Below are 13,458 nucleotides of genomic sequence, written 5' to 3'. Positions count from 1 at the left end.
GGATATACCTTTATTTTTGGGTATGGCAGTGATGCCACAGGGCTCTGCCTTCTGATATGTTGAGCCCCAAAGGAAACTGAAGTATAATCCAGCTAGTTTTGCTCCCTGGTGCCTCAGCCATGCCTTCCCAATCCGTGTGGGCACTGAGCCCACACCTTCCCTTTGTCCCATGTGCCACCCCCAACTACCACACTTGGCCTTGAGGTGCCCTGAGGGAACTTGGTCAGGATGTGCCATTGGAAGGAGGAAGTAAGGAAGGTTTTAGCACTGCAGGTGAAGACTTTAGGTTTTGATAATGGGCTTGCTTAGCTTTAAAGCAAGTTTTACTTCGGAAACTTGATAAACAAGATGTCTCACACCAGCACACCATAGAATGGGCTGGGCTGGAAAAGACCTCAAAGACCATCTTGTTCCAACCCCCTGCCATGGGCAGGGACACCTTCCACTAGTTCAGGCTGCTCCGAGCCCTGTCCAAGGGTATCTCCATCAGTATAAATGTCTCAACCAGCATGTGCTTGGTTTTGCCCAGAATCTCCTCTCTCTGTGCTTGTGGATGTTTGTTGTCGCCCTCCTTGGACTTGGATGTTGCTGATCTCAAGGCTTAAGCGTGGTGCATGATCTCTCCTTTGCTGTCTCTTGATGTTTTATCATCTATGGGATATTTTAGTTGTTCCTTTTTGTCAGCCTCTTCCTTAACTTACAGGTAGAAACCATTTGGAAGGCTGAAAGCCAGATTAAATACCCCTGTTTCCCAAACAGTGCTTTTTTAAGAACTCCAGAACTTGCTTACACTTTAAAGCAGTGTGTGTGAGTTCCTTCCTACTATAATTTTACAATTATGTACCCATAATAATTGAATTTCTGACAAAATGGGAGCATTTTCTGTGGACTAGTTGCTACAACAGCCTCTTGCATCAGTCTTTGGATGCCAGGAGTGAGCCAGCTGTGCTGCTGTGGGCTCTGACCGTACCCAGAGCCCCAGAGGGATAACTCGTGGGGTATCAGCCCGAGGTCCCCTCCTTGTTGTGAGAGACTGGTTTGCATCGGGAGGGAGGAGGGGAAAATGATTCCAGGACACCTGTAAATCCCTGCAGCTCCGTGCTGAGGTTTGATGTTAATTAGGCAGCAGGCAGCAGTAACGTGCTGCTGTTCCCTTGGCTTGCCTGCTTCGGAAAGGGCAACATCTTCCAGCAGAGCAAAGAAGGGGCTGTGGAAGGGGCAGCAAACTGAATGGAACGACGATAATTTTATGCAAATTGGACTTCAGTAGCAGATTCAGCTTGGCTGAATCACAGAGGGAGCAGAAGAATAAGGAAAGAAAGAGGGAGAGGAAAAACCCAATCAAAATGTGTGGTTTGAGGCATGTTTCACAGCCTTCTGGTTAGATTCTTCAACAGAAATGAAGAAACATAAGAGGAATGGCACTGGTCAGAGCCAGTGGAATTGCTCTTTCTCCTGTGGTACTGCTGTTAATAACTACAAGTGGGTTATTGAGCTGATTCTGCTTTGCTGCCTCATTTCAAAAGCTCTGCCCTGCGCTGGCACTCGCTGGCAGCTGGAGCTCGCCCACGGGGCTTCACATGCATGGCCGTGGTCTGGGGGGAGAGAGAGCTCCTGTCTGAGACAAAAAAAGGGAAAAAGAAAGAAAAGGGGGGCAAGGAGAACCAGACTGAGAGTCCCCAGGAGGTGCATGGTGGGGGTGAGCAGGAGTGATGGTGACAGCAGAGCTGGAATCGGTGTGGAGCAGATCCTTGGTGAGGATCGGCGTCCCCGGCCAAGAAGGACCTTTCTGGAAGTTCAGGAGAGATGAGGAGAAGGGCTGGGGCTGGTGTGGTGAGCAAGTGAGTGAGCCTGGGGTCAGCTCCGGGGAGGGGGCTGAGGGGAGCAGGGCCAGCACTGCCCCATCACTGTGCCCATGTCACCCCCAGTGCTGCCGGGGGGCTCTGACACAGAAGGATGGAATGGTTTGGGTTGGAAGGGACCTTAGAGCCCATCCAGTTCCACCCCCTACCATGGGCAGGGGCACCTTCCACTAGCCCAGGTTGCTCCAAGCCCCGTCCAACCTGGCCTTGGACACTTGCAGGGATGGGGCAGCCACAGCTTCTCTGGGCAACCTGTGCCAGGGCCTCCCCACCCTCACAGGGAGGAATTCCTTCCAGTATCCAAACTAAATTTCCCCTCTTTGAGTTTGACCCCATTCCCCCTTGCCCTGTCACTCCAGTTCTTGATGAAGGCCCCTCTCCAGCTCCCCTGTAACCCCTTCAGATCCTGGAAGGGGCTCTGAGGTCTCCACACAACCCTCTCTTCTCCAGGATGAACAACTCCAGCTCTCCCAGCCTGCCTCCAGAGGGGAGGTGCTCCAGCCCCTTCAGCAACTTTGTGGCCTCCTCTGGACTTGCTCCAACAGTTCCATGTCCTTCTTTAGCTCCTGTTAGGAAAAGCCCCCAAAGATGTGATAACCTGTAGATATGAAGCCAGCCTCACAGTGAGCAGCTTGAAACCTGTTATTCCGTTTTCCCTGCCATCTCCAGCCACTGGATCTCCTGTTTTCCTTCATGCCATTCCTGCCACAGTCCCTTCAGCTCCATCCTGAGTGTCTGGAGGCAGTTCCTGGAGCATGGCACCAGGGTGCCCTTTCTGAGGCTGAAGTGAACATTTGTTACGCTGTTTTTTCCTCTCCCTGTTTTCTGACAGCGTTCCAGGGACGACTACACGAGCGTTCCTGCCGGGGGTAGGAACTGCCAGTCCTCTCCAGACTATTTTTTCCGACTGAAGTAGATCACATGCAGCTTTCCCACTACTTGCCAAGCTCAAAAAATAGCCCCAACCCCCTGAGGCCTTCTGGCCTCTTTGGTCCTGAGCACAGGCTCTGCAGCACCATGTCCCTCTCCACTGCCTCAAATTCAATTAAATTCTTGTGTTATTTAACTTAAGAGATATGTTTTTAGGTAATTTTTTTTACTTTCTCCTGTATGACTTAAAGAGATTATGGGATGTTTTTGTGCCCCTACCAGTAATGCACCAAACATCCCACTCTGTAGCGAACGTGACTCTGCTGTGACAAAACCAGTTTGGGACAGGACCAGGGCCAGACAAGATATTTAACAGTGTGACCATGGGGATACACTGGCCATTAAATACTAAGACTTCATGCCCAGTAACTTGGGGTCTTGCTATGGTCAAGGATGTCAAGAAAGTCTGTGGTTTGATCTCCTACAGGTTTCTGCAGTGAAGGGGAGGGGGATTGTCCAGTTATGTGCTCCTCAAACTCTCCATCTTTTCATGCTTGCTCATCTCTTTGCACAAGCATCCTGTGTGCATGGATTTCTTTTTTTTCCAATTTAATCTTTACTGGTTTGCATGCCAGTTTTTCCATCTTGCATGGAGCAATACCCCACCTCATGCTCTCCTGGCTGTACCTGCTGTGGGCTGGGCTGTTCTGCTGCTGTGAAAACGTGCCCCTCACTCCCCTCTGCCCTGTGTGCATCACTAAGCCCTGGTCAGCACGCAGATATGTGGAGAGCTGGACTGATGTTATAAAGGGAATGGTAAAATTTTCCTGAAGTTTGTTCTTTTTAGCCTTAAGCTTGTTCTTTTTGGTGTTGAATGCTGAAAATGCAAATTACTGCCCGGTGCTGTGTGTCTTTGTTTTATTCCTGCCTTGTGGGAGCCGGTGCGTGGGCTGCTGCTTAGCCTAGAGGTTTGGCAAGGAGGATTTGGCTTGGATTTCCTGAACCTGTTGCAATTTTTCCTGTGTGAGATGGTCATTTTTTTTGCATCTCTGCTGTTTGCTGTTCTGTCAGGGAGTGCAAACTCCCTTCTGGTCTTGCTTTGTGGAGCTGACTCGGTGTGTGCAAAGGGCTTGAAGTGGGGACCATAAAAGATGAATAAGAACATGGGGGTACCTTGCAAGCCCACTGTGTTTTCCTGGGGTGTTTTATGATGTGCATGTTTTCTGCATGGCCTGGCTCGTGCCCATGGCAAGCGAGGTCGGGCGGTGGAACCTCCTCAGGGCCCCTGACAGTGAATTCTCCCTGAAAGCTGAGAAACTGGGGGTCAGTCAATTGTAAAGTTGTTGCTCGTCTGTGCATCAACTTGATGATGGTTCTTTATTATGGCTTTCACTAACCAGTCTGTAACTAACTGTGGTTGTTTGATTACAGAGGGAACATCCCCACGCTAAACAGGTACGGTACTTGTCATCTTTTAAAATTTCAAAAGACAGACTAGAAAGAAGTAGCCTAATCCTAAATGTTTTAACATGTTTTGTTGTAGTGCCCCTTCTCTTTACTTGGGAAACTCAACCATAACTCTTCCTTTTCCTTCCCTTCTCCTCTCCTTTTGTCTAAAACATGTTTTCAGCTCTCCTTTACCATTTTTAAAAAAAAAAAATCTTTGCATGCAACAATCTTTGAAATTAAGTTTGCTGGGTGACTCAGCTCATCTGCAGTATTGGTACACAGCAAACTGCTGTTTTTAGGGTCTCTTTTGGCACTGGATTCTGAGCTGTTGACCCTCTGGCAGGGTATCACAGTGACCCAGGCAGTTCCTCCCAGCCCAACCTGTTGCTACCCTGGTTTCTTGTCTGTAGCTAAGAATTTGTCGAGGCTGTTTCACCTCCCTCACACCATAGATGAATCTACATCTCCAACAGCTGACAGCATGTTTTGTTGTGGTTTGGATGCTAATTTTTCCTCCCGTGTCTCAGATGAAAAGTTATTTCTTGTTTTCAATAATACGTGAAGAACGTCTGCTGTCTTTTTTTGTTTAGTTCCTGTTCTGTGGTAGTTTTTGTTTTAGTTGTAAGAAATGTACACCAAGGCATGTCCTGAAAAATTTCCCCCTTTCAAAATATGAATACCTATTATTTATTACTGCTTACAAGCCTATTTAGGGACAAATAGTAAAAATGGACTCGGAAGTCTCACTGGTCTTAATCAGAGATAAATTGTGGAAACACAGAGTGACTTTAAGCATGGAGAGCTATTAATCACACTGATGATACTTTCAGCTTGTTAACACTATATTTAGGGCCATATCACAGTGGTTTTGGGACATGGAAAGAAGGAAATCTCAGTAAAGCTGGTAAATAGCTGTGTCAGCCACACTCAGCGAGGTCCTGGGTGTGTGTGGATGGCCCTGGCACTTCATCCAACACACCAGCTGAGCTTCTTTTTGACTTCCCAAGCTCTGAGCCACCATGTGCTGTGCTGAATCACTTCCATGATTTATTTTTTTTTGTTTTCCCGTTGTGGGAGCAGCTGGGCAGGACAGAAGTTGCCTTGGTGAACGTGTTCCCAGGCTCAGGGAGGGTGAGGCGAGGCCGTGTGGGGCTCTGAGGGTGTCTCAGAGCTCTGCCCTGGGCCAGCTCGGAGGTTGTGTCTCCTCAGAGCAGGCCTGGAGCTCTCACCGTGTTGCAGGGAGCTGTTGAAGTCTTTCAGAGAATTAAGATGAGTGTGCAGCATAGCTCAGAAATTAGAAATGATTCTTGCAGAGAAGGCAAACCCCAGTTCTGGTCACTAGAGATGCTTTAGTCCATTCAGGGTTGTGCTCTGTGCCAGGAGGAATGCTGACCTTCAGTGAGCAGAGCTCCTGCTTGAAACAGAAGTGTCTTGCTCAGTGCCTTCCTCTGAGCCTGTGGAAATCTGTCCCAGTCCTCATTAAATAAGGGATTGGCCCTCACTAAATGAGGGACTGGTCCTGTGTGAGATGCTGTTACACAGTGTATCTCAGATGTGAGCGTGGCAGCAGTAACTGTGGAGCTCTGCTCCTTCCCTGCTCCTTGGGGTAAATCCATGGCCAACTGCTTGTGTTCCTCACCTGCCACCTGCAACCAAAACTGAGCAAAATAAATGAATAGGAGGAGTAGCAATTTTATTAAACTATGGATTCAATTAGCTGGAGGAGCACATTAATTTGGTCATTAGATAAAGCAGAAGGCACTGCACAGGGCTTTATTTAGGGTAGAAATGCAAGTATAAGACTATGAAAAACCCAACTTTTCCCAGTTCAGTGGAAAGTTTTGGAGAGGTCACTGTAGCACACTGCATTCGAGGAGGGTAAATTGTAGTGTGATCAGGAAAATCATGGAATCAATAAGATAATACAGCATGGTGTGCTTCAAGTTAATTTGTAAACATTTACTAAATCTTTCAAGTGACAGAGCTTAGAATTGTTGCTGTTTATCTCATATTCCACCTGTAAAGCAAAACACATACACAGGAGGAAAAATAAGTTCAGCTTTGCATAGTCAGAATTCATTTGCCATCTCAAGAAACTCCTTGAGAAATGCCTGTTTTAAGGGATTGTAACATTATTTGGTAACTCTAAGCGTTCCTGTACATTGGGACAACATCCAGGTAAGGGCATTAGTGGCACCAGAGGCCTGGCAGGGACTCTGCAGGAGACAGGTCTGGCATGCTGGGGAATCCAAGTTGTCCTGGATAAACAGCCACACTGGTGGGCAAAGCACAGGCACAAATCTGCTTCCAGTCCTGTTCTTCCCTGCCCTGTCCCTGCTAACTGTGCTCCTGTTGGATTGCTGTTTAGAATGTCCTTCTCCTCCAACCTCAACCACTATGGGATGGTCCACGTGGCCAGTGTGAGTGACGTGCTGCTGGACAACTCCTTCACCCCGCCGTGCCAGCGCATGGGGGGCATGGTCTCCTTCCGCACCTTCGAGGACTTCGTCAGGTGTGTGGGGAAGGGGGAGGGCTGGTTGTGTGGCCAACTTCCTACCTGGGCCCAGAGAGGACTGGACACAGTCATTGCTTTGTCAGGAGTCAGGTTTAAACTGGGTCCTGAGCTTGTTTGCTTTTGGGTGCCCGTGTCTGTCTCCTTGAGCTGACTGCGGTTTCTGGCTGCTGCAGGAGCAGTTTGCAGCCAGAAGGATCAGCATCCCTGATTTCTGCTGATTGGAGACCATTTCCAAATGGGCTGATTTCTTCTAAGGCTCCTGTTCACAGGGATGTGTGTGGGAGGAGGTGTTCTTTTTGCTTCCAACCTTCTGGGGCGGGCAGACCCCCCAGCAGAGCCCTCAACCTGCACCCACAAGGTCTCTGTCAAACGTTGGACGATCCAAACTCTGCGTTGGTTTGAGGAATTTCATCTTTGAGTCCAGCCCTGCCAAGGGAAGCAACCCTTTGCTCTCCCTCCCCCTCAGCAGCAGGATTTGCGGGGTCAGTGCTGGATGCAGCAGTGTGTTGTGACTGATCCTCCTGTGGTGCCTTGCAGGATCTTTGATGAAGTGATGGGTTGTTTCTGCGACTCTCCCCCGCAGAGCCCCACGTTCCCCGAAGCTGGCCACGCTTCCCTCTACGATGAGGACAAGGTATGGTGGTTTATTCCATGGAAGTTGCTCTGGGCTGGAAGCAGGAGCATGCAGGGACTGCAGGCTGGATGCCTTTCACCAGCTGGAAAGCAGGAGTTGGGAGCTTTATGTATTTATGTGTGTGATTTGTTTGCTTGTTCCACAGCAGGTGACTGGAAGTAGGTGGTCATTTTCCAACTCTGTTCTAAAACAGCGGCTTAGTCTCTCACTCTCCACGTAAATTCAGTTTATAGCTTTTAGCCTCAGCAGAATTACTGGATCCACAGCAGTGTAACTGAGAGTTCAGACCCACTGTTACGTTTCCAGACCTCCTCTGTGCATCAGGGTCTCGAAATGCATCTTCAGCTGCCTCCGCCTTAAGTCTGACTTGCCGTGTTTTCTGTCTTACACCCTCAGTCACATTATTACATCCTGATTCTTCCTTCTGTTCTCGCTCTGAGAACTGTTTTGAGGAGGAAGAGCTGAGTGGAACCGCTCAATTTTTGCACTGGTGTGGAGAACAGGTGCAGAGGAAGCAGGTGGTTTATAATCCATAGGGATAGAAGGCCAGTTTCCCTTAGAGACAGAGCTACTCCAGACTCTGTCCTGCCCCCCCCCCAGTGGGAAGCTTTGTTGGAACACAACCTGTGTCCAGAAAGGGCTTGTTTTTCAGCTGATCCATTGATCCTGATGTGTGTAAGCACTGTAGCCTTGTTGCAGAATATTAGTGTCAACCTTAATGTCCTCAGATCCTTCTCTTTACATTCCCCTCACTTCACCAAGGTAATTTCCTGTTCACACTCAGTTTTTTCCAGTTAACCAATGGCTCCTAAAAGCTAAATTTGTCATTTCTTGGACCTCTAATGTAATTGATGCTTCCACTTTATTTCATGTTGTTCTATGTATGAAAAGTCACATTGCTTTGTCCCCACACTTTGAATTTGCTTAATTTAGTTACTTCTCTTGATGTCAGAGTCCTCCAATGTCCTGCTTGTGCTGCATCTTTAAAGAGAGGCCCTGACTCTGCGTCCTGTCTGCAGCCAAGTGAAGCTCACTGGGGTTACCCAGGTCAGAGGTGACCCTCAGACTTGCATTCTCCAAATGAAGCTCCAGTTTGCTGTTTGTGGACATTAATTCTGACTTCTGTGAAACTGCAGATTTATGAGGCTGCTTGGTCAAGGATTTCCCTCACACTTTTCCCTGTTTTTCAATGTGCTCCTCTGGGGTCATTTTCACCAGGGCACCTCCGTTTTAGAGCTGGGTTTAGGGAACCTCTGTTGAGAACTCTCAGGTGCTGCTGTGTCAACTCTTTATTTATGGGGAATATTTCCTTTCCCTTGCAGACTTCCCGGGAGGAGCCCATCCACATCCTCAATGTTGCCATTAAGACAGACAGCGACGTCGACGACGACACACTGGCTGCCATGTTCAGGGAGTTCACACAGAGCAAGGTGAGTTGTCTTGATTCTCTCTCTGGGTCTGTCTGACTGTGCAGGACATTCTGTCTGCTTTAGGAGAAGTCAATGTGTTACATAGGTTTGGGGTTTTCTTGTTTGTTTTTGAAACAAAGGGATAAAACAGTTACATCCTTAATTTATCCCATCTAAAACCTTCCCACTTCTTTGACTGGATTTAGCTACACCTTTCTGAAACCATCAGACCATTGTTTCTCTTTCTAATCTGTCAGGTCAGGAGTTATTCCCTTCAGTTTTTGAAAGAATAAAAGACCCTTAAGGTTTCAAACACATCAGGTCAACCTTCAGTAACTATCTCCAGATGGTCTGGAAAACTGTTCTGTATCCCTTCTCCTGGTTGTCAAGTTGTTGTATGAGTAAGAGCCATGGAAAGTGACATTAAAATATCCTTTATGTCTGTAGCATGATAGTCTTAATGCAATTAAAATTTATTGTCCTTGTTGGCATGGAGCATGCCATTTCACATGATATTTCTGGCCCAGGGTGGAGTTGATTTGACATGTTCTGTTGCTCCTTCCAAGTGTGGGATACACTTTCGAGTCCCAGATGTTAGTGCTGGGTCAGTTGTGAGACAACCTGGCCTGAGGACAGTGTCCCTGTGTCCTCTTTGGTGTCTTCCTGCTTTTCTGGTTGGTGTGAAGAACTCAACCAGCCTGTGGAGGTGAATATCCCATCAGGGACTGGGATTTGTGGTACCTGCAATGGTTATGGGAGCACTTCTGACTTCCCAGTGTGGAAGGTGGGAATATGTCCTGCAGAAATGAGGGGTTGGCATCCACATGGCTTCTGCAGCTTCCTGTCTCTTTAAGCAAAGAAAATAATCAAACCTAAGAATTAAAACTAGTTCTGCTTCTCATCTGCTTGATCATGCTCCAGGCGTTTTATGGGAGGGGATAAAAGGAAAGAAATAAAATATAAAAAAAAAAAGAAATAAAAAAAAAATCCCAAACCACATTAAACTATCAAATAGGTTGATCCAAATTGTCCAAATAATCTTCTAGTCCCAGCATGTCGTGTGTGGTTTTTTTAATAGAAATTAGGATCATATACTTGTAAATGACTTGTGGAGGAGATTGAGGCAGTCAGTGGAAATGGAGTTTCTCCAGGTGCTGATGGCTAATCGCTCTGTAATAGCTGTGGCCTTGCTGTGAGACCCACATTATTACCATGTAATCAGAATCCTGTTGCTCTGCTGTTATTGTCTGCCACTTGTGGAATTTTAAAAGCAATAACAATTTTTGCTTTTTAAATCATGGCATTATTAAAGTTATTTTCTTCCTCTTCTTGCCATGAATATAGTCACTGCTGCTCGTTTTCAGAGGGCTTAACCTCAGTGAAACGGGCTGTGCTGAGAGGGGTTGGTTTGTTCCTGCTCGAGCTGAGTTCTTGTTTCTTTTTGTGCTCTTCGCTTTTAAATTGGAAAAAGGAGGAGAAAGGGGAAAAAGTTTTTAAAAAGAGGAGAATTATGAGATCTTAACACTTCAAAGGATCAGTGGTGTGGCAAATACTGGTGGCAGCACTCCTTTGAAACGGGGCTCAGTGGAATTTGAGGGAGCAGCAACACAATGGGTATTCTTTCACCTGTTTGGAAAGAATAAGTGACACCTTTGCAGTGTGGAATCCTGGAATCCAAGGATGGTTTGGGTTGGAAGGGACTTTAAAGCTCATCCAGTTCCACCCCCTACCATGGGCAGGGACACCTTCCACTAGCCCAGGTTGCTCCAAGCCCCGTCCAACCTGGCCTTGGACACTTGCAGGGATCCAGGGGCAACCACAGCTTCTCTGGGCAACCTGTGCCAGGGCCTCACCACCCTCACATGGAAGAATTTCTTCCCAATATCCAACCTAAACCTGCTCATTGTCAGTTTAAACACATTGCCCCTTTTCCTGTCCCTCTCTGCCCTTATAAAAAGTCCCTCTCCTTCCTGGATCTGTCCTTGATCTGGACTGTCCATGTGCCAATGTCAGGTATGAGCTACATACTTCTGTGGGTTATGTCCTTTAAACCTCCTTTTCCATAATTTTCTATCATTTTCCATGGCTTTACCGTGTCCACACTGTGCTCCCTTCAAAAAGTAATCTTGGGGAAAAAAAACCCACCCAATTTACTTTGGCAAATGAACAATGATGTTTCCTGCAAGACTTGGATAGGACTCTTCTGCATTCCTGGTTAGTCAGGCTCAGCTGGAGTTCTGTGTTCTTGGGATTTAGCTGTTTGCCTGCTCAGATCCAATGGATTTGGGTATTTATGCTGTTGGAGAATCATCAGGTGGGAAGTCCTTGCTGTGAGGAGACTGAGGTGGACGAGGAACTCACAGCACAGGGTCAGGAGGACCTGTGGAGCTTTTCCAGTTCGTGGAGGAATTTTCTGGTTTTTTTCTGCTAATCCAGTCACCTGATTCCATCCTTGTTCTTACAGAAATCAGTCCTGATTGATCACGGGATTCGGAGGCTGACTTTCCTGGTAGCACAAAAGGTATTTTAATATCTCTCATGATGCTCAGGACTCTTTGATTTCTAGCTCATAGTGCCATTGACATCTGATGTGTTTTTTCCCCAAGTTAAATGCTGTATTACCTGTGTTTAGTTCTCTCTTCGCTGTTTTTGTCCTCTAAAATTTGAGATGGTTTCCATGAATTCGCTTAAGAAAATGAATTTGTAACAATGAATTGTAAGCAATCTTAACACCTCTTGTATTCTTGAATTAATTCATTTTTGAATTTAATCCTAATTGCTAGCTGTCTTCTGCTTTTTTTTTTTCTTCCTATGTTTGTGTGTTTCGTTTGTAAGGACTTCAGGAAACAGGTCAACTATGAGGTGGATCAGAGATTCCATGTAAGTAAAAAGGGCCTGGAGCCCGGTGGTGTTCCTGACGTGAGGCCAGGACACACGGAAGGGACTCTGGGCTTCTCATTTGGATCTCAGCCAGGCATTTAATGCCAGCACTGGGGTCAGAGTGAAGTGTATAAGTATTTATTTTGACATCTGACAGCTAACCCAGGTGTTGCCCTGTTGCATTCAGAGGGTTCTGGAGTCTCTCTCGTTGCCTGGCTGAGCTCAGGATGCCACACTACCAAAGATCCCCTGTGTTTCAGTGCTGTTTCCTACTCTAAAGGGCAAATACCACTGAAATCTTTGTATTTCTCATGTAGGGTGGTGATTTCTTTCGGCTTCTTGCTGATTTTAAAACCCCTTAGAGAAGTAACTAAAGAGACTTGCTAAATTTCACAGAGTGCCCCAGTGAGGTAGGAAATGTTTGATGCTCTCACTGCTGGAATTACTTCTTTCCCAGGGCTGGTCTAACCCTGTTCAAGGTGGCAATGTAAGGTGTGAAACAGATTTTTATCCCTTGTGTATCTACTTCTCAATGCTGGAAGTTGTCAGGAGTCTTGAAAGTGCAAGAAATCAATCCTGTGCTCAACACACTTGGCTTAGGAAGCTTCATGAAGGGAAAACTAGTCTATAAGTCAGCAAAAACAGTTTTTGAACCAATGTGGGTGTCACCACATGGGAATTGCTCACAATACAGTAGAGATGCATCAGTGAACAGCTTAGGTAGGAAGCTGGATTCTGTGAAGAGTTTTTGCGACCTTAAGCAAGAAAACCCAGGTTTTAGATTTAAAAAAGGAAGTTTTAGAGAACTGAATGGTTGTTTAGGGAATGAAAAAATATGAGTAGCTGAGTAAGTACTGTGGGATGTGTCAGAGTCAAAAAGGAGGCACAGAACAAAAGGGAGTCATTCCCAAGTTTTCCCTGCCCTGCTGTGTAGCACAATGGACTGTGGGGATGCTCCTGGTTCCTCAGCCTGGTGTGTCATCTGTCTGCAAAGTTTGTGGAGCACCTCTGGGATCTGCTGTGTCAGTCTTTATTACTGTCTCCTATTCTATCCCCTTTATTACTGGACCAACTATTAACTTAGCCAGGCCTGGGCTTGGGTTTGTTTTTGTTTTAATTACAGTCTATATAATTAGTTCCCAGCATGTTGAGGTAATAGAGAGTTGCTCCAGCAAGCTTCCAATTTCCTCATCTCATTAGGTTTTTAACGTGATTATTAGTATAATAATCAACTATGATGATTTCTGTTGTAGCTTTTCGCATTCTCTGGTTTGCAGGGTGTCTTGATTGGCTAATTTAGGCAAATTATTTTGATTGTCTTGATGATGGTTGGTTGATTAGAACACAGCAGGGGTATAATTCTTCTGCCTAGGAAATGGAGCACTCTTTTGGATTTTGGTACCAGAGCACTGAGGGTTTTTGTGTGTGTGCACATCTAATTATGATATTTGCCCACCACACTGCTCAGATGCCTTGGAAGCAGTTACATTAGTGATGGAATGAGCATGGATGGTGGCAGGAGGAACTGGCAGCGTGCAGAGGAGGACAGGTAGGAGGGATTTGGAGGAGAAGAGAGGAAACATGGAAGTGGTTGGTTGTTAGAGTGCAGCTGGTGCTCACAGGCCACGAGTACGTTGGGTGAGCCTGAATTTTCAGGCAGGATTTCTTGTGCCTGCTCTGGAAGACACATTCCAGGCAAACACGGGTTGTTTTGCTCTACTGAGAGTCATCAGGTGAGGTTTGGGGACTGTTCTGTATAGGGAGGGAAGGAAGATGACTAACTAGAATATTACTTTTAGCCTTAAAATCTGTGTTGCCCAATGATGTTTTATATAGTGC

The 13,458-nt window shown here is 46.5% G+C and overlaps 1 protein-coding gene across 5 annotated transcripts in view; it reads left to right on the top strand.

Moving 5' to 3' along the window:
* The window catches only part of ACACA (acetyl-CoA carboxylase alpha), a 114,459-nt gene that overhangs the window by 43,199 nt on the left and 57,802 nt on the right, over positions 1 to 13,458 (top strand). For 2 of the 5 annotated variants that reach the window (XM_027660318.1, XM_027660317.1), the window contains 6 exons: positions 4,164 to 4,187; positions 6,550 to 6,693; positions 7,234 to 7,330; positions 8,653 to 8,760; positions 11,204 to 11,260; positions 11,575 to 11,619. In XM_027660318.1, the coding sequence (XP_027516119.1) occupies positions 4,164 to 4,187; positions 6,550 to 6,693; positions 7,234 to 7,330; positions 8,653 to 8,760; positions 11,204 to 11,260; positions 11,575 to 11,619 (475 nt within the window). The remainder of the gene's footprint in view (positions 1 to 4,163; positions 4,188 to 6,549; positions 6,694 to 7,233; positions 7,331 to 8,652; positions 8,761 to 11,203; positions 11,261 to 11,574; positions 11,620 to 13,458) is intronic. The other 3 variants (XM_027660314.1, XM_027660315.1, XM_027660316.1) reach the window with 3 other exon arrangements.

Source organism: Corapipo altera, unplaced genomic scaffold, assembly GCF_003945725.1.
Source record: "Corapipo altera isolate COAL_440 unplaced genomic scaffold, ASM394572v1 271, whole genome shotgun sequence".
NCBI classification, from domain to species: domain Eukaryota; kingdom Metazoa; phylum Chordata; class Aves; order Passeriformes; family Pipridae; genus Corapipo; species Corapipo altera.
The sequence above is the reverse complement of the archived record's forward strand: the minus strand, read 5'-3'. Positions and strand labels throughout refer to the sequence as shown.